The sequence below is a fragment of the Solanum verrucosum genome, unplaced genomic scaffold (assembly GCF_900185275.1).
Source record: "Solanum verrucosum unplaced genomic scaffold, falcon-dt-bn FXZP01000120.1, whole genome shotgun sequence".
Classification (NCBI taxonomy): domain Eukaryota; kingdom Viridiplantae; phylum Streptophyta; class Magnoliopsida; order Solanales; family Solanaceae; genus Solanum; species Solanum verrucosum.
This window is the reverse complement of record NW_026020714.1, coordinates 626,289-650,530: the sequence shown is the minus strand read 5'-3', so window position 1 is coordinate 650,530 and position 24,242 is coordinate 626,289. Positions and strand designations below refer to the sequence as shown.

General features: G+C 36.0%; 2 protein-coding genes and 1 non-coding gene across 3 annotated transcripts; all 3 read right to left on the bottom strand.

Annotated features, from left to right (window-relative positions):
• Positions 1-744: 744 nt before the first annotated feature.
• LOC125812602 (U4 spliceosomal RNA) lies at positions 745-897 on the bottom strand. The gene has a single exon (XR_007442007.1). It is a non-coding gene; the product is annotated as a U4 spliceosomal RNA (small nuclear RNA).
• An 818-nt stretch (positions 898-1,715) lies between these two features.
• Positions 1,716-9,974, bottom strand: LOC125812496 (probable serine/threonine-protein kinase PBL18). The gene is made up of 7 exons (XM_049491974.1): positions 9,922-9,974; positions 9,442-9,458; positions 3,079-3,369; positions 2,675-2,810; positions 2,452-2,588; positions 2,242-2,365; positions 1,716-2,068 (listed from the first exon to the last, which is right to left on the bottom strand). Exons 3-7 carry the CDS (start codon positions 3,136-3,138, stop codon positions 1,716-1,718), a joined length of 810 nt encoding a protein of 269 aa, XP_049347931.1. The 5' UTR covers positions 3,139-3,369; positions 9,442-9,458; positions 9,922-9,974.
• Positions 7,768-22,732, bottom strand: LOC125812593 (probable serine/threonine-protein kinase PBL18). The gene is made up of 6 exons (XM_049492084.1): positions 22,562-22,732; positions 22,171-22,306; positions 21,889-22,025; positions 21,679-21,802; positions 21,283-21,457; positions 7,768-7,949 (listed from the first exon to the last, which is right to left on the bottom strand). The coding sequence occupies exons 1-6, from the start codon at positions 22,619-22,621 to the stop codon at positions 7,772-7,774; spliced, it is 810 nt and encodes a 269-aa protein (XP_049348041.1). The 5' UTR covers positions 22,622-22,732; the 3' UTR covers positions 7,768-7,771.
• Between the last annotated feature and the right edge of the window lie 1,510 nt (positions 22,733-24,242).

Sequence of the window (24,242 nt, the reverse complement as noted above, 5' to 3'; positions counted from 1 at the left end):
GATGCAGATTTAGCTGAAAATATAGGATACAAAAGAGAACCCTATAAGTGATATTATTACTTGTTAAGGACAAATATTAGACTTTTTATGGAATTTAACTCAGAATTTTTTTAGGGGAATGAACATAATTATTGTTGTTAATATTAGTGTGAACTTTGCAGCAAAAATGTAACACTTGCAAATAAGCATATAATACATAAGCGCGTCATTTAATTTCATCTTAACTTGATATTTATGTCCTTTGATACTTGAAACGTGCGCAACTTGGTCTCAACTTAACACATCTATGCCCTTCAGCTTTGAATGTGCAGTAGACACGCCTTACATCTATTCCCTCCAACTTTGAATTTACAAGATACTATTAAAATTAAACAAATAAACACATATCCGACCTAATACAAAAATCAATTCATATCTCACGTAAATTACAAGTCAATTTAACTATATCTCACATGAATTGTCATGTTAGACGAGTGAATTGCCAAGTGTATTCAAATGCAATTCAACTATATCTCATTGAATTGCCATGCCATGTTGGACGAGTGTTTGAATTGCCATATAGAACAAGTGTATTCAAATTAGACAAGTGTGTATTTATTCAACTTTAGATGTCAACATGACTCTAGATATCAACTAAAACTAAAACCAACCTAATGATTACATAAATGCCATCAACTATAACCAAATTAAAAGACGAATATCATATATATACACATATTATAACAATTTGAACTTGAATTGTAGGGCTTTACCCCAAAGGGAAGCCCTTCCAAAAATTCTCAACGGCCATGGCAGAAGCCAAGGCCGATGAGGGGGTTTGGAAATAGTTTTCAACCAGCAATAGACGCGCCTCGGTTAGAACCTCACTAGCTGCGTCATTGCCCCAAGCGCAAAGATAATTTAAACCTTGTAGTAGCCTTGGGTTATATAGCCCTATGCTTCACCCAGTTTCTTATGCAATATCGATATGGGACAACTATAGTATCCTTTTTCAATTGCCAACATTTAAATTCTTTGCCTTCCAACTTATGGATTAATATAAAAGGTGTGTTTGATACGAAAGAAAATGTTTTCCAGGAAAATAAATGATTTTTCTTGTATTTGGTATGTAAGTAACATGAAGTTGGGGGTAGGGGTGTTAGGGTTGTGGGAATGGGAGTTATGGCGTTGGGATGGGGTTGGAATGTGTTGGAGGGTGGGGGAGGAAATAATTATTGTAGAATGTCATTTCTCGAATTTGATTTCGTTACTTTTTTTGGACATAGTCAGTCACTTAAACTTGTCATGATGTTTCATTTATATATTTGAACTAAGTTATGTTTCAGTTGGACATTTCAACTAGTAATAAAGTGTTTTAATTAGACATTTTCGATTCAAATGTGACCAACCAATGTTGACTCACATGATAAAATAGTATATATTTTGCATATTAAAACAATATCATCGTGAATTTTTTTTTCATGAATAGGAATAAATCTTTCTTTAGTATATAGAAGCATAGTAATTAATGCCACTCTTTCAAAAATTCCGCTACACTTTTGGCTAATTTTGAACATTCTTGGGCATTTCTCTAAAGGTACTTGCTATAGAATTGCCTTGGACTCTTCTTTATATTTCGACTCTCCTTGATGAAAATCCTAATTCCGCCTCTGGGAGACCGTGCACCTTTGTCTATTACTATTTACATGATGGACATTTCTCTTGAGACTAACTTGTCATCTGCTTTGTTTGATCTGTTGTGAGCTCTTCATGACATCTTTTGGTGCTTGTACAAGTTCTAGTGTAGCTAGAACCTCATCCATGGTTGGCCTAAGTTTCGGATCGACGTCGAGGCACCTCAGGACAAGGGAAGCTGCAGCTTGTGCACCTTTCTTTGAGTACTGTCCTCCCAACCTTGTGTCCATTATTCTCAACACTCTCCTACTATCACTTATGAATGGTTTTGCCCATTCCACCAATTTCTCATCAGCACCTCCTGCATTTTCAGCACCCGTTGATCGTTTTCCGGATAGCAACTCTAGTAGAACAACTCCAAAGCTGTAAACATCAGTCTTTGGTGTGAAGTGACCTGTTATGAACAAGTTGAATTGGAAAGTTTAGGGAAAAAAGGCCTTTACCACGTTAGTCACGTGCAAAAATATCAAAGAGTTTAAATTCTACGCACTGACGTTCAAATCACTTATAAGGTAATACAAATAGTTTTTAAGGCAACACATGATGCTTATCAACTGATTTAGAAACCTGATGCAAGATATTCTGGTGCAGCATAACCAGTAGTACCAACAACTCTGGTCGAGAAATGAGTTCTGCCTCCACTAGGACCATCTCTTGCCAGACCAAAAGCCGATAGCTTGGCATTGAAATCCTGCAGAAGTGCAATGAAAAACTTACGCGACTTAAGAGTTACTTGTCTAATGCTAATCATTACTAAGTCAGGTTTGGAGTGCTTACTGAATCAAGTAGGATGTTTGATGCGTTGAGATCGCAGTAAATAACATTTGCTTCAAGACCGTGTAAGAAAGACAAGCCTCGTGCAACATGTACTGCAATACACATTCGTGTAGCCCAAGGTATAATCTGAACTCCCTCTGTTCACAAAACAATTGAAAGACGTTAATCGTCAACCTTATGAATAAGCATACACAAACAAAGGTAAAGAGATCATTTGACTCACTTTTAAATAAATGATTTTCCAAACTTCCTTTTGACATGACTTCATAAACAAGAAGTCTGTTATCAAGCTCCGCGCAATATCCAATTAAGCTCACAAGATTTTCATGGTAAAGCAGCCCTAAGTAGTTAACCTCTTCCTGCAGGTTTGGTTATGTCGAAAACAAAGTTAAATCACAATAGTACAAGTGCTTCAAAAGATGTTAACTGCCAAGGTATTGTCCACATCGAAATGTGAGGGGAAGTTTAGTGATCATAAAAGGCGGAGTCAGGAATTCAACTTTGAGGGCATCTCCAAGGTTAAATCCCGAAGGGACAAAACCATGACGCCCTGAAGTTAGGTCCAAAGCGGACAATACCTTGGCAATTAGACCTGGACAGTTACAGTTTAAGTTGTTTACGACATACAAGCCATTCTCTATGCCCTTGGAAGCTTCCGGGCTTAAGTTTCTTGACAGCAACAACCATACCACTTCCTGGTTTGCAAGGAGCAAAAGTAATCTCATCTATCCATCCTTTGAAGACGTAACCAAAACCTCCTTCGTCAAGAAGACTATCAGCTCGAAAGTTCCTAGTTATATTTTTCAGTTCATTGTAGGTAAATGACTTGAGGTTGCTTGGAACAAATGAATCATTTGAGCAAAAACTGTTATGAAATGAGTGTTTATGAGAATGAAACTGTTCCTTTTTCACACTGCTTGAAGAGCCAGAATTAGAATCTGAAATAGAAATTGCCAAGTAAGTTAGGGTCGAGTATATGAATCCTTACTGCTCATATCACCCCACTTAAGCTTCTCTAGTACAATAAGTTATGTACATTTTCAATTTTCTTGTAAATTTCTACAAATATTGTAACTCAATATACCAAAGCAACAAACTTATATACAAAACAAAACACAAAAGAATAAAGGAGACTGAGGGCGTTCATGCAGAAGCTAATAATTGCAAACTTTAACTACAATAAATTAAAGTTTCTAGTGAAGCAACAAAGGTGACTCAAAAAAGTTCAAAAATCTAGGTGTGACATTATTGCATTTTTCTCGAAACTCCTAGTAAAATTTCTAGCTCCATGATTAGTTCAAATCATAGTTCTTTGGGTAATGACACAACAATATATGAATATGATTTACAAATCATAATGTTCAACTTTTGTAAACAAATTATATTAAAAAAATGTAGGGATAAATTTGAAATAAAAAAGGGAATTGTACCAAAAAATAGGCTAGAAGAAGCATGATCAAGTTTTGAAAATTTTCCAGAGCAAATCCCCATTGTAATGAGAAGTTTATAATACTTTGGAAAAAAATTGGAAATTTATAGAGAAGGGATAAGAGAAAAAACAGAAAAAATATCTATATTTGGAAAAATATGTAGTTGAATAAATTAATCCAAAATTTAATAGTATTCCTAAGTGGTCTTCAGTCAAGGCCAATTCCTAATATAATAAGATACTCATTGAGAAAAAAGTTTGACTAGGTGCATGTTTGGATTGACTTAAAAAAAACAGCTTTTAAGTCAAAAATAGAAAAGTCATACTGAAATAATTTTAAGTCAAAAAAAAGAAATAGGGGAAACCTACTTTTGGTTTTTAACTTATTTTAAGTTATTTTTAACCTAGACAAACACTTTCTAACTTTTTTTGAGTTATTTTTTTGACTTATTTTAAGTTATTTTTATATTTGTCAAACACTTTCATAAGTCAAAAACTGAATTAAAATTAGGTTTGACCAACTTTTAAGCCAATCAAAACACTAGGGCCACTTATTGCCATTTACACATAACTTGTTGATTTATTTCATAAATTATAATACATGAATTATATTAATTAGAAATAAAATGATTATTTTTTGATGTATATTAAAGCAAAGACTATTTCATATATATAATTATTATTATTACTAATTATGACATGAATTTCATTTTTTTAAAGTTTTGACTAATGTATTTCTATGTAAGATTGAAATTAACACAAAAGGAAATAACTTGAAATTTATGTTTTCATTTTTTCGACAACAGTAATAGTTTAGTCAAAATAAATGCATTTGGAAAATGAAGGATTCTGCTCCACATAATTGCCTCTAAAAAAGGAAACTATGACAATTAAAAGTGGACGAAGATAGTAATATACCACTTTTGTCCACTTTTAATGCACGTGGTAAATATATAACTAAAACATTTTTAATACGAATGTATTATAAATAATATGTGTGAATTTTAAATATTTCAGTACAATCTAAATTGATTTTATGTTGTTAGAAATGTATTATATTGTTGAAAAAACAACAATCGAATTCCTAACAATGTATAATATCAAATTTGAATTGTATTATAACTATTGTCTATATTTAACATACTTTTAATACAATTGTAATACAACTTTTAGAAAATGCACCTCTTCTTCTCTGATCCGATGATTCACCACCACCAGACCACCATCAGACTATCAGTAGCTAAAGTCAATCTCAAAATAAATCACCATACAGTTCACCCGCAACCACCAAGCTCCCGTTTCCCTATTTTTTCAGTCCAAACATGTTACACCCTGAAAACTTTTAAGTTAAGATCTAAACTATTCTTCATTTACGTATAAGGTCGTGTCAGGTAATTCTTAAATTATACTTAGGTGTTAAGGTCAATTCTTTATTATGATAGTAAATTCAGAGATGAATTAAGGTCACAAGAAACCCCTAGCACAAAGTTGAGTTGAAAACTTCTTTACCGATTAAGTTTTGACATAAGATTCTACTTGGGTCAACTTCAAACAACTATATCACTCAGGTCATAATGAATTAGGTGGTCCACAACCTATCAAATTAACGGTATACGAGTCCTCTTTCCAACGCCACTAAGTTTGCCTCATTTCGAGTTTGGAGTAAAAGGTTATGCCTATTTTAGTGAAGCCCCTGTCAGATGGTCGATGTTCTACAACTAGACCTACGGACGGTAGAAATTTCGATGAATGGTAGACCCTTCCGTGAAGGCTTGCTACAGACGCTATAGAGTTATTTTGGTTCTTTCCCAAGCTTTTTAACCCTATTTTAAGTCGTTTTTAAGTGTTTTAACTGATATATCATTCAACTAAATAGTTTTCCTCTCAAAATCATCAGTCTAAACATTCAAGTATTTAGAAATTCTCTTAAAACTCACCTAGGGTTCCTCTTCTCCAACAAGAATCCTAAAACCTTCAAGTCAAAAATTCAAGATACTCCACTCAAAGAACTTAATAAAAGAGTTTCTTTATCGAGAGCAAGCACCAAGATTCCAGAATCAATGTTTCCTCCAAAAAACCAATGTTCTTCCTCAAGCTCAAGATAAAATCAAGTCTCCACAAAAGTTTTCAGTCTAATTGCTTCATAATCAGGTATGTAAGGCTATCATAGTATTGTACTAGTTCGTCCTCACGCCCCATATTTACTTTCAAATCAGTAAAAGAGTAATCTAGGGTTCTATCTTTAGATTTGAGTATCTTGAGATGAATTGATGTTGAGTTCTGAGTTCTTGAATTCCTGATTATTAAATTTTTATTCCTAATTATTGAATTGTTGTATATCATGCATTGAGATTTATTGAGTTGATTGTTCATTTCTATTTTACAGCATGAACCTTATCCCTTAGTATTCATTGAGTTCTTATTGAGAATCTTTTAAACAAACATAATGGTTTTGAATTGAGTTATGAGAAAGCAAAGAGAAATGTTGAGAAAGAGTTTGAAAATTGATTAGAGAGAGAGTGTAAGGGAAGTAAGAAGTCCCAAATGTATCATTTAATTACATTGAGAAAAGAGAAACTTTGATTTCTAAATGAAGTATGAGTTCAGAGATATTTTAGAGCAGTTACATCTTTTAATAGGATATTTTGAGTAATTACCTCAAAACATAGAAAGAGTATATTTTATACATTTGAGCATGAGTATATATTTTGGGAGTAGTATTGAGCACCGATATGAGATGAGTTCAGACAACTCAAAATCTTCATAAACCATGTTTGTCAACATGGCTAAAAGATCATACTTTTTAGATTTATCCTTTTTGCTTAGTGGATCCACTTGGTTGAGAGGTTCTATACCCCGACACAGTATATGACAGTTCTGACAGCATGGGCGAGACGATGTATCATCATGTAGTTCATAGTGATGGTTGTCGGTTAGAGAATCTCCCAAATAGAGTTAAGGTGTATTTTTACTATATCACTTATTATGTTGAGTTTCAGAGATGAGTAAGTATTTTTTGTTAAGTTTAAGTGATTTCATTCATTAAATTCTTTACATTTGGTTGAGTTTATGCTATATCTATTACAGTTCTTTCATTCAGTTATTTCGCTTTGGTTATATTACGTACTCGTACATTCAATGTTGCATCTTTTAATGACGCAGATACATGCACTTACGATCCTCTACAAAAGTCCGTTGAGATCACTTTTGAGTGAGGCCTCCATGCTTTCGGAGGACTCCAATTTTGTGAGTTATTAGTATTGGGTTTTGAGAATTTGTGGGTCTTGTCTCGACACTCATCTTTATTTATGACAATTATTCTTGTGAAATACACTCAAAAATGATTTATCTCGTGTCACATAAGATGTGTATATTTGCCATAAATGTGAGTTGAAGCTAAGTTTGACACGGAGATATGTGTGTTTGTCATAAATGTGAGTTGAAGCTAAAGTTATAAGACTATTTGCCATAAATGTGAATTGAAACTAAGTTTTGCATGAAGATGTGCATGTTTGCCATAAATATGAGTTGAAGCTAAAGTTAAAAGACACATTGCCATAGATACCAGTCAAATCCAAGTTAAAGACACATTTGCCAACTAAAACCAAATTGAAAAACTTTTTCGTTTTTGTACATGATACAGCATAATTATTGTTGTTACTCTTAGTGTGAAGCTTAGCAAGCAAATTGCAACACTTCCATATATCACCATCACAACTACAACAATTTGAACTTAAAATTGTAGGGGTTTACCCCAAAGGGAAGCCTTTTCAAAAATTGTCACGATATTTAATTTAGACGTTCAAACTAAGTCATATTCAAAAAATCCTGATTCTGCCTCTGGAACCGTACACTATTTACATGATGGACATTTCTCTTGAGACTAACTTGTCATCTGCTTTGTTTAATCTGTTGTGTACTCTTCATGACAAATTTTGGTGCTTGTACAAGTTCTAGTGTTGCTAGAACCTCATCCATGGTTGGCCTAAGTCTCGGATCAACGTCGAGGCACCTCAAGACAAGGGAAGCTGCAGTTTGTGCACCTTTCTTTGAGTACTGTCCTCCCAACCTTGTGTCCATTATTCTCACCACTCTCCTTCTGTCACTTAGGAATGGTTTTGCCCATTCCACCAATTTCTCATCAGCACCTCCTGCATTTTCAGCACCCGTTGATCGTTTTCCGGATAGCAACTCTAGTAGAACAACTCCAAAACTGTAAACATCATTCTGTGGTGTGAAGTGACCTGTTATGAACAAGTTGAATTGGAAAGTTTAGTGAAAAAAGGCCTTTACCACATTAGTCGCATACACAAATAGCAAAGAGTTTAAATTCTATGCACTGACGTTCAAATCGCTTATAAGGTAATACAAATAGTTTTTAAGGTAACACATGATGCTTATCAACTGATTTAGAAACCTGATGCAAGATATTCTGGTGCAGCATAACCGGTAGTACCAATAACTCTGGTCGAGACATGAGTTCTGCCTCCGCTAGGACCATCTCTTGGCAGACCAAAAGCCGATAGCTTGGCATTGAAATCCTGCAGAAGTGCAATGAAAAACTTACGCGACTTAAGAGTTACTTGTCTAATGCTAATCATTACTAAGTCAGGTTTGGAGTGCTTACTGAATCAAGTAGTATGTTTGAAGCCTTGAGATCGCGGTGAATAACATTTGCTTCAAGACCGTGTAAGAAAGACAAGCCTCATGCAACATCTACTGCAATACACATTCGTGTAGCCCAAGGTATAATCTGAACTCCCTCTGTTCACAAAACAATTGAAAGACGTTAATTGTCAACGTTATAACTAAGCATACAAAAACAAATGTAAGGAGATATGACTCACTTTTAAATAAATGATTTTCCAAACTTCCTTTTGACATGACTTCATAAACAAGAAGTCTGTTATCAAGCTCCGCGCAATATCCAATGAAGCTCACAAGATTTTCATGGTAAAGCAGCCCTAAGTAGTTAACCTCTGCCTGCATGTTTGGTTATGTCGAAAACAAAGTTAAATCACAACAGTACAAGTGCTGCAAGAGATGTTAACTGCCAAGGTATTGTCCACTCTGGCCAAATCCCACATCAACATGTGAGGGGAAGTTTAGTGATCATAAAAGGCGGAGTCAGGAATTCAACTTTGAGGGCATCTCCAAGGTTAAATCCCGAAGGGACAAAACCATGACGCCCTGAAGTTAGGTCCAAAGCGGACAATACCTTGGCAATTAGACCTGGACAGTTACAGTTTAAGTTGTTTACGACATACAAGCCATTCTCTATGCCCTTGGAAGCTTCTGGGCTTAAGTTTCTTGACAGCTACAACCATACCACTTCCTGGTTTGCAAGGAGCAAAAGTATTCTCATCTATCCATCCTTTGAAGACGTAACCAAAACCTCCTTCGTCAAGAAGACTATCAGCTCGAAAGTTCCTAGTTACATTTTTCAGTTCATTGTAGGTAAATGACTTGAGGTTGCTTGGAACAAATGAATCATTTGAGCAAAATCTGTTATGGAATGAGTGTTTATGAGAATGGAACTGTTCCTTTTTCACACTGCTTGAAGAGCCAGAATTAGAATCTGAAATAGAAATTGCCAAGTAAGTTAGGGTCGACTATACGAATCCTTATTGTTCATGTCATTCCCCTTAAGCTTCTCTAGCACAACAAGTTATGTATATTGTCTAAAAAAATCCAAACAAATATTGTAACTCAATAAACCAAAGCAACAAACTTCTATACAAAACAGAACACAAAAGAATGAAAAAAGAACAAGGAGACTGAGCGCGCAGAAGCTAATAATTGCAAACTTTGACAACAATAAATTAAAGTTTCTAGTGTAGCAACAAAGGTGACTCAAAAAAGTTCAAAATCTAGGTGTGACATCATTGCATTTTTCTCGAAACTCTTAGTAAAATTTTTGGCTCCACGATTAGTCCAAAGTCATAGAGCCTTGGCTAGTGACACACAACAATATATAAATATCATTTACAAATCATAATGTTCAACTTTTGTATACAAATTATGTTCAAAGGGAATTGTACCAAAAAATAGGCTAGAAGAAGCATGATCAAGTTTTGAAGATTTTCCAGAGCAAATCCCCATTGGAATGAGAAGTTTTTAATACTTTGGATTTTTTTTGGAAATTTATAGGGAAGGGAAAAGAGAAAAAACAGAAAAACTGTCTATATTTGGAAAAATATATAGTTGAATAAATTAACCCAAAATTTAATATTATTCCTTAGTGGTCTTCAGTCAAGGACAATTCCTAATATAATCAGATATTCATTGAGAAAAAAGTTTGACTACGAGCCCGTTTGGATTGACTTAAAAAAATAGTTTTTAAGTCAAAAATAAAAAAGTCAAATTAAAATGATTTTAAGTTAAAAAATAAAAAGTAGGGGTGTCTACTTTTGATTTTTATCTTATTTTAAGTTATTTTTAGCCTGACCAAACACTTACTAACTTATTTTAAGTCTTTTTTTTTTTTTACTTTTATTAAGTTATTTTTATATTTGTCAAATACTTACATAAGTCAAAAACTGATTTAAAAGTAGGTTTGACTAACTTTTAAGTCAATCCAAACACCCTTTAACGACCACTTATTGCCATTTATATATAACTTGTTGATTCATTTAAGAAATTATAATACATGAACTATTTATAATTAGAAATAAAATGATTATTATTCGATGTATATTGGTAAAAATATGAATAAAGCAAAGACTATTTGACCAAACACATTAATGAAGTGTGCTACCACTTTCATGTATATACTTATAGTTATTACTAATTATGATATGAATTTCAATTTTCAAAGTTTTGATTAATATATTTCTATATAAGATTGAAATTAACACAAAAGGAAATAACTTGAAATTTATGTTTTTCTTTTTTCGACAACAGTAATGGTTTAGTTAAAATTAATGCATTTGGAAAATGAAGGATTCTGCTGCACATAATTAATAAATTAGATTACATTAATTTGATATTTTAAACAAAAAAATTAGATACTCAAAAACCATACAAAAAGTACTATAAATTGCAATTTTTTGCATATCAATATGATAGAAAAATATACAGTAAAATGTTAGTCAAAATTCTTATAGTTTGACTCAAAAAAAGGAAATCATGACAATTAAAAGTGAATGAAAGGATTACTATATGTAGCATTAATTATGAGTTTTTGTACACGTTTCATTTTTAGGCAGAATAAACTAGGAGACCACAATAATAGTTTAGTCAAAAAATTGACATCATTAATAAAATAAATAAATATAAACTACAATTGTAATACATTTGAATTCAATACATTATACATATTATAGATATTTTTCAATGCACATATTGAATATATGACTACTATATTTTTAATACAATAATATATATTAGTGAACAATTGTTTATAGATTTGGAGAATCCAAGACACTAAAAACCTCTTTTTAGATGTGGTCAGATCAGAAAGTTCATGTATTTGAGGAGGTTGCAAAGCACAACAAGACCAAAGATTGTTGGCTTATTATCAGTGGAAATTAAAGGTGTATGATGTGACTCCATTTATGGAAGATCATCCAGGTGGTGATGAAGTTTTGCTTTCAGCAACAGGGAAAGATGCAACGAATGACTTTGAAGATGTCGGCCACAGTGATTCTGCGGGGTTCTCACCCCTTTCCTCCGCGAACGAGGAGGATTGCACCAGAACACATAAAAACCAGCCAACTCCAAAAAGACACCAAAAAATCACTTTCTTAACAACTTAACCTTTCAAACTCAAAAACTTACGAAAAATCTCAACTTTCAACTCAAAGTTCAAAACCAACTTCTAAAATTCAATCAAAAACGACTCGGGGCCGATATTGGGAGGGGCAAAATAGTAATTTCCACATAAAACCAGAAATGACCGACTGAGTCATTACATTATCCACCACTAAAAACCATGTTCGTCCTCAAACATAAGGCAAAAGGAAGTACCTAAACCTTCGAAAAACTGAGGATATCTGGCACACATATTTGACTCTATCTCCCAAGTTGTCTCACCGACTGAACGATGCTTCCACTGCAACTTCACTGAAGCGATATCCTTGGTCTTAAGCTTCCGGACCTGCCTATCCAAGATGGATAAAGGATCCTCCTCAAAAGATAATTCTGAACCCAACTCAAATGAATCAAGAGAAAGTACATGAGATTCATCCGACACGTACTTTCAAAGCATGGAGACATGAAACACGGAATACACAACTGAAAAACTCGGTGGCAAGGCCAACTTCTATGCCACCTCTCCCACACGGCTCAAAATCTCAAAGGGTCCAATGAATCTAGGGCTAAACTTTCCCTTCTTTTTGAACCTCATCACACCCTTCATGTGTCACTCAGAGCTAAACATGATCACCCTCCATGAACACCAAGGCTCGAACTCTCTGATTCGCATAACTATTTTGTCAACTCTAGGTTGTCAACGGTCTATCCTGGATCATAAGGACCTGCTCCATAGCATCTCTAAGAAAGTTTGTATATAATGAATCCATTTCAGCTGAATCAAACCATCCGATCGAAGATCTACACCGCCTACCATATAACGCCTCAAATGTGATTATGTGAATGTTGGAATGGTAATTGTCGTTGTAGGAAAATTCTGCTAAGGGCAAATGCTGATCCCACCTAGTATTAAAATTAATCACACAAGCTCGGAGCATGTCTTGCAATACCTGAATTGTCCACTCGGACTGACCATCTGTCTAGGGATGGAAGGTTGTACTCATATCTAACTAAGTACCCAAACCATGTTGCAATGCCTTTCAGAAATGGGAAGTGAATAATGAACCTCGGTTAAAGACAATGAAAATAGGGACTCCGTGTAATCGCACAATCTGATTGATATAAAGCTCAACTAACTTCTCTACCGTATACTTCACCCGAATTGGGATGAAATGGCCAGACTTGGTCAACCTATCAACAACCACCCAAATTGAGTCATAACCACTTACGGTGGTGGTATTCCTACAACAAAGTCCATAGTAATCCACTCCCACTTCCAAGTAGGAATAAACATCCTCTAAGATATACCTCCAGGCCGCTGGTGTTCACACTTGACCGGTTAACAAGTCAAATACCTCAAAACAAAATCTGCAATATCCCTCTTCATACCACACCACCAATAGTGCTAGCTCAGGTTATGATACATCTTTGCCGCTCCCGAATAGATGGAATATAGGGAACAATGGGCCTCCTCAAGAATCAGTCTAGTCAATTCGCCCACCTTGGGCACACAAACTTGCCTCCAATTCACAAGACACCATCAGAATCAAGGATAGCCTCCTTGGCTTCCCCTCTCACCACCTTGTCTCGGATGAGACATAGTTTATCGTCATCAAACTGACACTCACAAATCTGCTCAAATAAGGAACAACAAGCCTTAATAAAAGCAATCAAACCACCCGTATTCTCAGAAACCCGCCACCGAATGAGACTGTTGGCTAACCTCTGAACATCTCTAGCTAATGGTCTCTTCTCCACACTAATAACGTCAGGACTTCTCATGCTAGAAGTCTTTCTACTCAAAGCATCGACCACTACATTGTCCTTCCATGGATAATAGAAGATGGTGATGTCATAGTCTTTCAGTAGCTCAAGCCATTAGAGTTACCTCAAGTTGAGATCTCTCTGACTGAATATGTACTGAAGATTCTGATGGTCCATGAAAACCTCACAGTGCACCCCGTACAAATAAAGTCGCCATAGCTTAAGCACAAACACTACGGCTGTCAACTCTAAATCATGGGTAAGATAGTTTCTCTCATGGGTCTTCAACTGCCTAGGAGCATAGACAATCACCTTACCCTTCTGCATTAGAACACCACTTAACCCGACTCCAGAAACATCGTAATAAACAGTAAAATTCACACCCTTCCCGAGTAAAGTAAAAAAGGAGCCGACGCCAACAAGTTCTTGAGCTTTTGAATCTCTCCTCACACTCATCAGACCACTAAAATACTCTGACGAGTCAATCTAGTCAAGGGAGATGCAAATAGTAAAGAAGCTCTGCATAAATCATCGGTAATAAACTATAAGTCCTACAAAACTTTAGATAACAGTAATCGATGTAGGTCTGGTCCAACCCCTCACTGCCTCAATCTTGGCTGGATAGACCTGAATACCCTCCCTGGAGACCACATGTCCCAAAAATGCCACATAATCAAGTCAAAACTTGCACTTCAAAAACTTGGCATACAACTTCTCTTCCCTCAATCTTTGGAGTACAATCCTCAAATGCCGATCGTGATCTCCCTCAGTCTTGGAGTAGACCAAATGTCATCAATGAAAAATATCACACAAGTATCCAAATAAGGTCGGAACACCTGTTTTATCAACTCCATGGACATTGCAGGGACGTTAATCAAACCGAACGACATCATAAGAAACTCATAGTGATCATAATGAGTCCTGAAAGCTGTCTTAGGGATATCCAATGCCCTAATCTTCAGCTGATGATAACCGGATCTCAAATCAATCTTAGAAAATAGAGATGCACCCTAAAACTGATCAAACAAATCATCAACATGAGGAAGAGGATACTTGTTCTTCACTGTCACTTTGTTCAGTTGTCGATAATCAATACGCATCCTAATGGATCCATCATTCTTCCTCATAAACAACATAAGAGCACCCTATGGAGAAACACTAGGGCGAACAAACCCCTTACTCAATAAATCCTGATCCTTTATTTCCTTTAACTCATCTTAAGCCATACGATAAGGAGAAATAGAGATGGGCTTGGTTGCCGGCTCCAAGTCAATAGCCTTATCCGAAGGAACACCTGGAAGATTAGTAGGAAACACATATGTAAACTCTCGCTTCATGGGAACAGAATTCATGGGAGGTGGCTCAATACTAGTATCCCAAATGAAAGCCAAGTAGGATAAACACCCTCTATCAATCAGTTTTTGAGCTATAATGAAGGTTATAACCTTGCTAGGGTAAGAACCACTAACACTCGTCCACTCAACTCTCGGGACACCCGACATTGCTAAGGTCATAGTCTTAACATAACAATCAAGGATAGAATGATGTAGAGAAATCTGATCCATACCCAAGATAATATCTAAGTCTACCATCCTCAAAATGATCAAGTCTACCCAAATATCATACCCGACCAATAAAACAAGACAAGATCGATACACTCGATCCACCACTAAGGAATCACCCACTAATTTAGAAATACGAATAGGAACAGACATGCAATTAGACAACATATCAAACCCAACAACAAGGTAGGTAGACACATATGAGAAAGTAGATCCCGAATCAAACAACACAGACATAGGTCGATGGCAAACTAGGACGATACATGTTATCACATCATCAAAAGTCTCAGTTCTGTCCTCCTTGGAAAAACATAATAATGGCCATCTCGGCCACTTATAGTCTGAGTAGAACATCTACCTCTATCCTATGGAGCTGGAGTACCTCTACCAGTAGTCCTGCCACCTTTACCGAACTGAGTTTTGCCTCGAACCTAGTCAGAGGTGCTGAATCCCTAGCTGGAGAAGCTGAAATAAAACGCTGAGGTCCTGAATGAGTCTGTAGAGGACACTGTTGCATCATATGACTTGGATCCCCACAAGCATAGAAATACCTCGGCATAGATAGCTGCTGCGAACCTGATGAACTACTACGGCCACCTCGGACAGAACCAGAAGAACCTCAGGCTGACTGCCCATTCTCAACTACTGGCATAGAAACATGAACTGACTCAAGGCGCTGGAAGGAACTACCACCTATATACAAACCTTTGCCTCTAGATGAGACACTAGAAAACTAAACAGAAGAATGGACCATCTTGAGCTCCCCAAACTTCTCTAAGACCATCATCTATGCTTCCTTGACAGAGCTCACAATGGACTGGAAGAAAGCCCTCTCTCTAGATTCCCTAGACACATAAGATCTGATGGAGAAAGTCAACCCTCTCACAAACTGGCGAACTCTCTCTTCCTTATCCGACACGATAGTCAAAGCATGCCTAGAAATCTCAAAGAAATGGGCCTCATACTCAGTCATAGACAAAGTGACCTTAACCAAGCTCTCAAGTCTTACACGACTCTCATCTCTCACGCTCTACACAATGAAGCGGTCCTAGAAAACACTAGAAAACACATTCCACTCTGCCGGAGGAGATCCAATTGATCTAGACCTCACAAAAGTCCTCCAGTACCACTCTCTGGCGAGACCACAAAGCTGAAGGGCGACAAATCGAATACAACGAGCATCCACCATACCTACAGCCTCAAACATCTCATATCATAAAGTCAAGCGTTCATGAGCATCCTTGTCTTACCACCCTGAAACCGGGTGGTTTCATTTTCTGAAACCTCTCATAACACTGCTAATCAACCGCTGTCAAGAGAACCTCATGAGCAATTTGTGCACCAACAACCGATGTAGGAACCACGGGTGGCTGGCCCACCCTAACATGAACACTTGGAGTCTGCTGCTGACATAGGGTCTATGCCCTCGGAGAAAGGTTCCCTAACATACTAAGCATCCTCTACAAAGTCTCCTGAAACAACAGAGCCCCACACTCAAGAGTAACTTGATCCTCAACAACCTCAAATTGTGGCTCAGGAGAAGTCTCTCTAGCTCTACCTCTGATTGGTGCCGCCCCATGGGCATGACCTCTAGCTGGTGCTACTCCATGAGCACGACATTTAGCTCAGGCCCTACATTTACCTCTACCTCTAGCAGGGGTATTCACATAGCCTTGGGGACTGCCTCCCTTCTACCTCCGAAAACAAAAGCTCTGATACTCGACATCTACCAAAACAATACACGGAAACTCAGCACTAGCGAAGGTAACCATGCATGATAAGAAAAGATGAATAATAGAAAGTTTTCTAACAATCGTTGTAGCCTCTTGAAGATAAGTACAAACGTTTCTGTACTGATCCTCAAGACTCTACTTAGACTTGACTTGTAAATACGTGAGACCTATGAACCTTGGGCTCTGATACCATTTTGTCATGACCTAAAAATGGACGTGATGACACTTGTCTTTTCTCACCAAGACAAGTCAGCCTCAACCCAACGAAGACGAAAGAAAATTGGAAAAACAAGATAAATCAAAAAATTTATTCCTTCTTTTAAAACCCCAAAATCTTATTGTCACGTGTACAAGCTAAAACATACATAAGTGCGGAATTAAGAAATAAATACAAGTCTCAACCTTTATTTCTTAAACAAAACAAAGTGTAAGAAAAGGTCCCGCCAAATGACAAGCAGCTACCTCTTCAAGTCCTTGACGAGCCTTGAGGTAAATAGAAGGGGAAAAAGATCACGCATGTCCGAGCTCAGAACCTATACAAGTGTAGAAGAAAGGGTGAGTACTAACAACTCGGGACCCAACAAGCAACCTACTAAACAAGGAACTAGCTAGAAATCAAATACCCCTTAGACTCCAACCGAACCTCCTTAAACTACAACCTGCACATAAATCAGCCCAACGTAGCAATTCTATAATACACGGCTCACAGGCCCAATATTCACAGTTCAATCTTCACAATTCAATAATCAAACAAACCAAGTAAGTCATTCTCAATGACAAGTAGTTTAGTCACACATAACAAGTACATCAATCTCAAGTATCAATGAAGTCACACATAAGCATTAAATATATCAAGTAAAAATAATAAACCTCTTGCCGAAACCATTTCTTATCGGCACAATATCGCTAGCCGGAACCATTTCCCATCAACTTTGTATCACATCACTAGCCAAAACCATTTCCCATCCGCTTTATATCACATCACTAGCCGAAACCATTTCCAATCAGCTTTATGTCAAATCACTAGCCGAAACCATTTCCCATCGGCTTTATATCACATTACTAGCCAGAATCATTTTCCATCAGCTTTATATCAAATCAATAGTTGGAACCATTTCCCATAGGCTTTATAACTCATCACATGTCTCATCACGGTGTTCAGCGATCAAAGCACACAAGAAATATCACACCACATAGAAGAGACAACAATTTGCACAATTCAAGTCCACATTCATGCTTTCAAGCATTTCATCAATCAATCAATAATGGTTACATTAAGATAATTCACATCATTATGTTCAACACATAGCCTTTTTTTATCTCAACCCTTTTTATTCATTTAGATATAGCAAGTGGACAATTTAAACCCTTCACCTCATTCTCATTACTCCTAACACACAATCAACAAAAAAACATACAAATTCAAACTAGAATACAAGATTTAGAAAGCCAATTGCCTTAAATCAATCAACAATCAATCTAATAGTTGAGTCTTTTCCTTCCGAATCATTTTCGAAGCCACATAATCTATAAATAAACAAGTATTTATATTCACTTTCCAGAAACAACACCTACAACTATTTCCTTGAAAGGTGGGTCAATCAACACAAAACTCAATTCTAAAATTAAGGTTTGAATTTGGAAAAACAATACTTGAAAACATTACTAAAGGCTTTAGGAACTCATAGGGAAAATCATTTCGAAAAGGGGCTTGAAAATCAATTCATAACTCACTTTTACTTCAAAATTCAAGTTGATGAAGAACTCCCAATTCATCAACCCAAAATCTTGATTTAGAGTTAAAGAAACGTTACCCAATAGTTATCTTGAAAAACCCACTTGAAATCGCCTCTACCGAGTTCTCAAAGCTCCAAAAACGAAAATGGGGAAGAAACCCCGAAATTGGGTTTAACACTGCTAAATGTCCTCTACAAATACGAGTTTTAATGATCTGGACCTCCGCAAACGCAACAGGTCTCCCACGAACGTGGTCAAGAATCCGCGAACATGGGGTTCTCACCCCCTCCCTTCCGCATGAAGGTCGCTTGAGATAGTTTAGATGTGTTCTGCGTCAGACTTACAAGGTAACCTAAAACCACATGAAAAGAAGTCTAGAAAAACTTATAAATCTTTAGTATATTGATGCAAATTTAGCTAAAGATAGGATACAATGTAATAAAGAGATCCCTATAAGTAATATATTTCTTGTTAAGGATAGATTTTAGACTTTCTATAGAATTGAACATAATTATTGTTGTTAATGTTAGTGTGAGGCTTTGCAGCAAATTATAACACTTTCAAAATATTACATAAATGTAACCAACACACACAATTTTACATGACAATTCTTGTAAAATACACTCAAAAATGATTTTTACATGACAATTCTTGTGAAATACACTCAAAAATGATTTATCTTGTGCCATGTAAGATGTGTATATTTGCCATAAATGTGAGTTGAAGCTAAGTTTGGCACGAAGATGTGTTTGTTTGCCATAAATGTGAGTTGAAGCTAAAGTTATAGACTATGTGCCATAGATGTTGTTAACTCGTGATATTCTAAATAATGACAAATTGAATTCATATCGCAGGAAATCAGGGAGCAAAATCTGGAGAATGATATAGATCAACAGCTTCACCCAAGGAGGTAGATGGATTCTGGATACTGATACAAATCAACAACATCAACCAAGGAGAGATTGATTCAATCAAATTAATCTAAAAAGATTGGATCAATCAGATATCAATCTAACCAGAGGACCACATCAATTCGCGTGAAGCGAAAAAGGAAAAAGCAAAAGTCAATCAAGATGGCAAGTAGATCAAGGAAGATCACATTGTGATTCCAAGAAACAAGCCAAGATCCACACCAGAATCTGTTTCAAAGCAGAAGGAACGGTGCTGCAACTTAATCAAGGAAAAATTACAAATCCTTGAGTGAAAGAAACTCCCTTGGGTTTTTCTATTAGAGCTAAAATCATCGCACTACTTAGTATATATAAATAGACCCGGATCAACAGCTAAAAGTGTGCAACTTCACTTGAACTTATATTGTAATCTTCTTTCATCTTTCATAAAGCTTTGTACACATTTAGTGAACAATTGAAAAAGAAAAAGAGAAGGGAATATACTGAGTGTAGATTATACAAGTAGAGGTCTTGTCAAGATAGAAACTCTGATTTGCATATCAGACTGGATTCAAGATCAAATTCTATGTACAACCAAAGTTCTCTCTTCAAGGTCTAAGGGAAACCCTTGAAATCCAAGGGGATTGGAAGTAGGCACCACATCGGTGTTCCGAACCAGCATAAACATCATGTGTCACTTTATTTTCTGCTTCATTACTTATTGTCATCTTGCTTATCTAATCTGCAGGGAAAGTTGACTAATCGGTTAGATCAGTTGACTACGTAGTATATATAAATAAAGACCCGGATCAACAGCTAAAAGTGTGCAACTTCACTTGAACTTATATAGTAATCTTCTATCATCTTTCATAAAGCTTTGTACACATTGAGTGAACAATTAAAAAAAAAAAGAGAAGGAAATATACTGAGTATAGGTTATAACAAGTAGAGGTCGTGTCAATATAGAAACTCTGATTTGCATATCAGACTGGATTCAAGATCAAACTCTCTGTACAACCAAAGTTCTCTCTTCAAGCTCTAAAGGAAACCCTTGAAACCCAAGGGGACTGGAAGTAGGCACCACATCGGTGTTCCGAACTAGTATAAACATCCCGTGTCACTTTATTTTTCTGCTTCGTTACTTATTACTATCTTGCTTATCTAATCTGCAGGGAAAGTTGACCTAATCGGTTAGATCAGTCGAGTACGAATTTTAATTCCCCCCCCCCCCCCCCCCCCCCCCCCCAGTTAATTTTTAGATGTGAGTTGAAGCTAAGTTTGACATGAAGATGTGTGTGTTTGCCATAAATGTGAGTTGGAGCTAAAGTTTTAGGACTATTAGCCATAAATGTGAGTTGAAGCTAAGTTTGGCATGAAGATGTGTGTGTTTGCCATAAATGTGAGTTGAAGCTAAAGTTAAAAGGCACATTACCCTAGATACCAGTCAAACCAAATTAAAAGACACATTTGCCAACTAAAACCAAATTTGAATAACATATTTGTTTATGTATGTAATGATAGAGCATAATTATTGTTGTTAATGTTAGTGTGAAGCTTTCCAAGAAAATTGCAGCACTTTTATATATCACCATCACAACTACAACAATTTGAACTTAGAATTGTAGGGGTTTACCCCAAAGGGAAGCCCTTTCAAATATTGTCACGATATTTAATTTAGACGTTCGAACTAAGTCATGTTCCAAAAATCCTGATTCCACCTCTGGGAGACCGTGCTCCTTTGTCTATTACTATTTACATGATGGACATTTCTCTTGAGACTAACTTGTCATCTGCTTTGTTTAATCTGTTGTGTACTCTTCATGACATCTTTTGGTGCTTGTACAAGTTGTAGTGTAGCTAGAACCTCATCCATGGTTGGCCTTAGTCTCGGATCGACATCGAGACACCTCAAGACAAGGGAAGCTGCAGTTTGTGCACCTTTCTTTGAGTACTGTCCTCTCAACCTTGTGTCCATTATTCTCAACACTCTCCTACTATCACTTATGAATGGTTTTGCCCATTCCACCAATTTCTCATCAGCACCTCCTGCATTTTCATCACCCATTGCTCGTTTTCCGGATAGCAACTCTAGTAGAACAACTCCAAAGCTGTAAACATCATTCTTTGGTGTCAAGTGACCTGTTATGAACAAGTTGAAGTGGAAAGTTTAGTGAAAAAAGGCCTTTACCACGTTAGTCAAGTGCAAAAATATCAAAGAGTTTAAATTCTATGCACTGACGGTCAAATCACTTATATGTGATGCTTATCAACTTCCTTTAATCAGCTAAGCCAAACAGGCTCTTGGAACGGAAGAAAAAACATGAAAAAGATACGAATGAGATGAGATTTACAAAACAAACCTGATGCAAGATATTCTGGTGCAGCATAACCGGTAGTACCAACAATTCTAGTCGAGACATGAGTTCTGTCTCCACTAGGACCATCTCTTGCTAGACCAAAATCTGATAGCTTGGCATTGAAATCCTGCAGAAGTGCAATGAAAAATTTACGCGACTTAAAAGCTACTTATCTAATGCTAATCAGTACTATTTCAGTTTTGGAGTGATTACTGAATCAAGTAGTATATTTGAAGCCTTGAGATCGCGGTAAATCACATTTGCTTCAAGACCGTGTAAGAAGGACAAGCCTCGTGCAACATCTACTGCAATACACATTCGTGTAGCCCAAGGTATAATCTGAACTCCCTCTGTTCACAAAACAATTGAAAGACGTTAATCATTGACGATTAACAACCTTATAACTAAGCATACAAAAACAAAGGTCCATGTGGAATGATACGAATTACAGAGAAAAACCATATGGAAACAATCCAGTAAAGATATTTGACTCACTTTTAAATAAATGATTTTCCAAACTTCCTTTTGACATGACTTCATAAACAAGAAGCCTGTTGTCAAACTCCGCGCAATATCCAATTAACCTCACTAGATTTTTATGGTGAAGCAGCCCTAAGTAGTTAACCTCTGCCTGCAGGTTTAGTTATGTCGAAAACAAAGTTAAATCACAATAGTACAAGTGCTGCAAAAGATGTTAACTGCCAAGGTATTGTCCACTCTGGCCAAATCCCACATCGAAATGAGAGGGGATGCTTATTGATCATATAAGGTGGACTCAGGAATTCAACTTTCGGGGCATCTCTGAGGCCCTGAAGTTAGGTCCATAGCGGACAATACCTTGGCAATTAGACCTGGAGCGTTACAGTTAAAGTTCTTTACGACATACAAGCCATTCTCTATGCCCTTGGAAGCTTTCGAGCTTAAGTTTCTTGACAGCTACAACCATACCACTTCCTGGTTTGCAAGGAGCAAAAGTATTCTCATCTATCCATCCTTTAAAGACGTAACCAAAACCTCCTTCGCCAAGAAGACTATCAGCTCGGAAGTTCCTAGTTGCATTTTTCAGTTCATTGAAGGTAAATGACTTGAGGTTGCTCGGAACAAATGAGTCATTTACGCGAAAACTGTTATGAGAATGAAACTGTTCCTTTTTCACACTGCTTGAAGAACCAGAATTAGAATCTGAAATAGAAATTGCCAAGTAAGTTAGGGTCGACTATACGAATCTTTAATGTTCATGTCACTCCACTTAAGCTTCTCTAGTACAACAAGTTATGTACATTTTCTATTTTCTAGTAAATTTCTAACAAGACTAAATTGTCCAAACAAATATACCAAAGCAAAAAACTTCTATACAAAACAGAACATAAAAGAATGAAAAAAGAACAATTAGACTGAAGGCGTCATGCAGAAGCTAATAATTGCAAACTTTGACAATAATAAATTAAAGTTTCTAGTGTAGCAACAAAGGTGACTAAGAAATAATCGAATATTCATTTATCAAATCATTCAGTACATAGTCTGATAGATCTTTTGAAGAACTGATTAATTAGACGAGAATAAAGATAGAGTCTTGTTCTACATGTCAATACCGGCAACAATGAAATTTATAGTAAAAGAAAAATCCGTCAGACTTTAAAAATCGTGAGGGTTCAAGTCCCTCTATCCCCAAAAAAGACTATTTAACTCCCCAACTATTTATCCGACCCCCTTTCCTTAGTGGTTCCAAATTCCTTATAACATGATAGAACATTCATATTGCCTTGCCCTTTGAAAAAAATCGAACTTTAAACAATTTTTTTTTATTCAACCATCTCTTTGTCTACTTGAATCGGATATTTTGAATACCAACTAAGATTTAGAATACTAATAAATAACATAATATCCCAGTTATTTTGATAGAAATTCAGATAAAAAAATTTCAAAATCTAGGTGTGACATTATTGCATTTTTCTCAAAACCCCTTGATAAAATTTCTGGCTCCACAACTAGTGCAAACTCATAGAGCCTTGGCTAATGACACACAACAACATAGCCTTGAATCCATTAATGACTACTATGATATGGTGATATACAATATATGAATATCATATTTTTGCACAAATTATATACAAAAAAAATGCAAAGATAAATTTGAAATAGAAAAGGGGAATTGTACCAAAAAATAGGCTAGAAGAAGCATGAGCTAGTTTTGAAGATTTTCCAGAGCAATTTCCCATTGTAATGAGAAGTTTATAGTACTTTGAAAATAAAATTGGAAATTTATAGAGAAGGGAGAAGAGAAAAAAAAAAAAGTGTCTATATTTGGATAAAATAAGTTGAATAAATTAACCCAAAGTTTAATATTATTCCTTAGTGGTCTTCAGTCAAGGCTAAATCCTAATACATTAAGATATTCATTGAGAGAAAGTTTGACTAAGGGCCACTTATTGTCATTTGTACATAACTTGCTAGATTATTTATTTCATGAATTATAATACATGAATTATTTATAATTAAAAATAAATTCGATGTATATTGGTAAAATAAATGAATATGAATTATTATTATTATTATTTGATCGAACA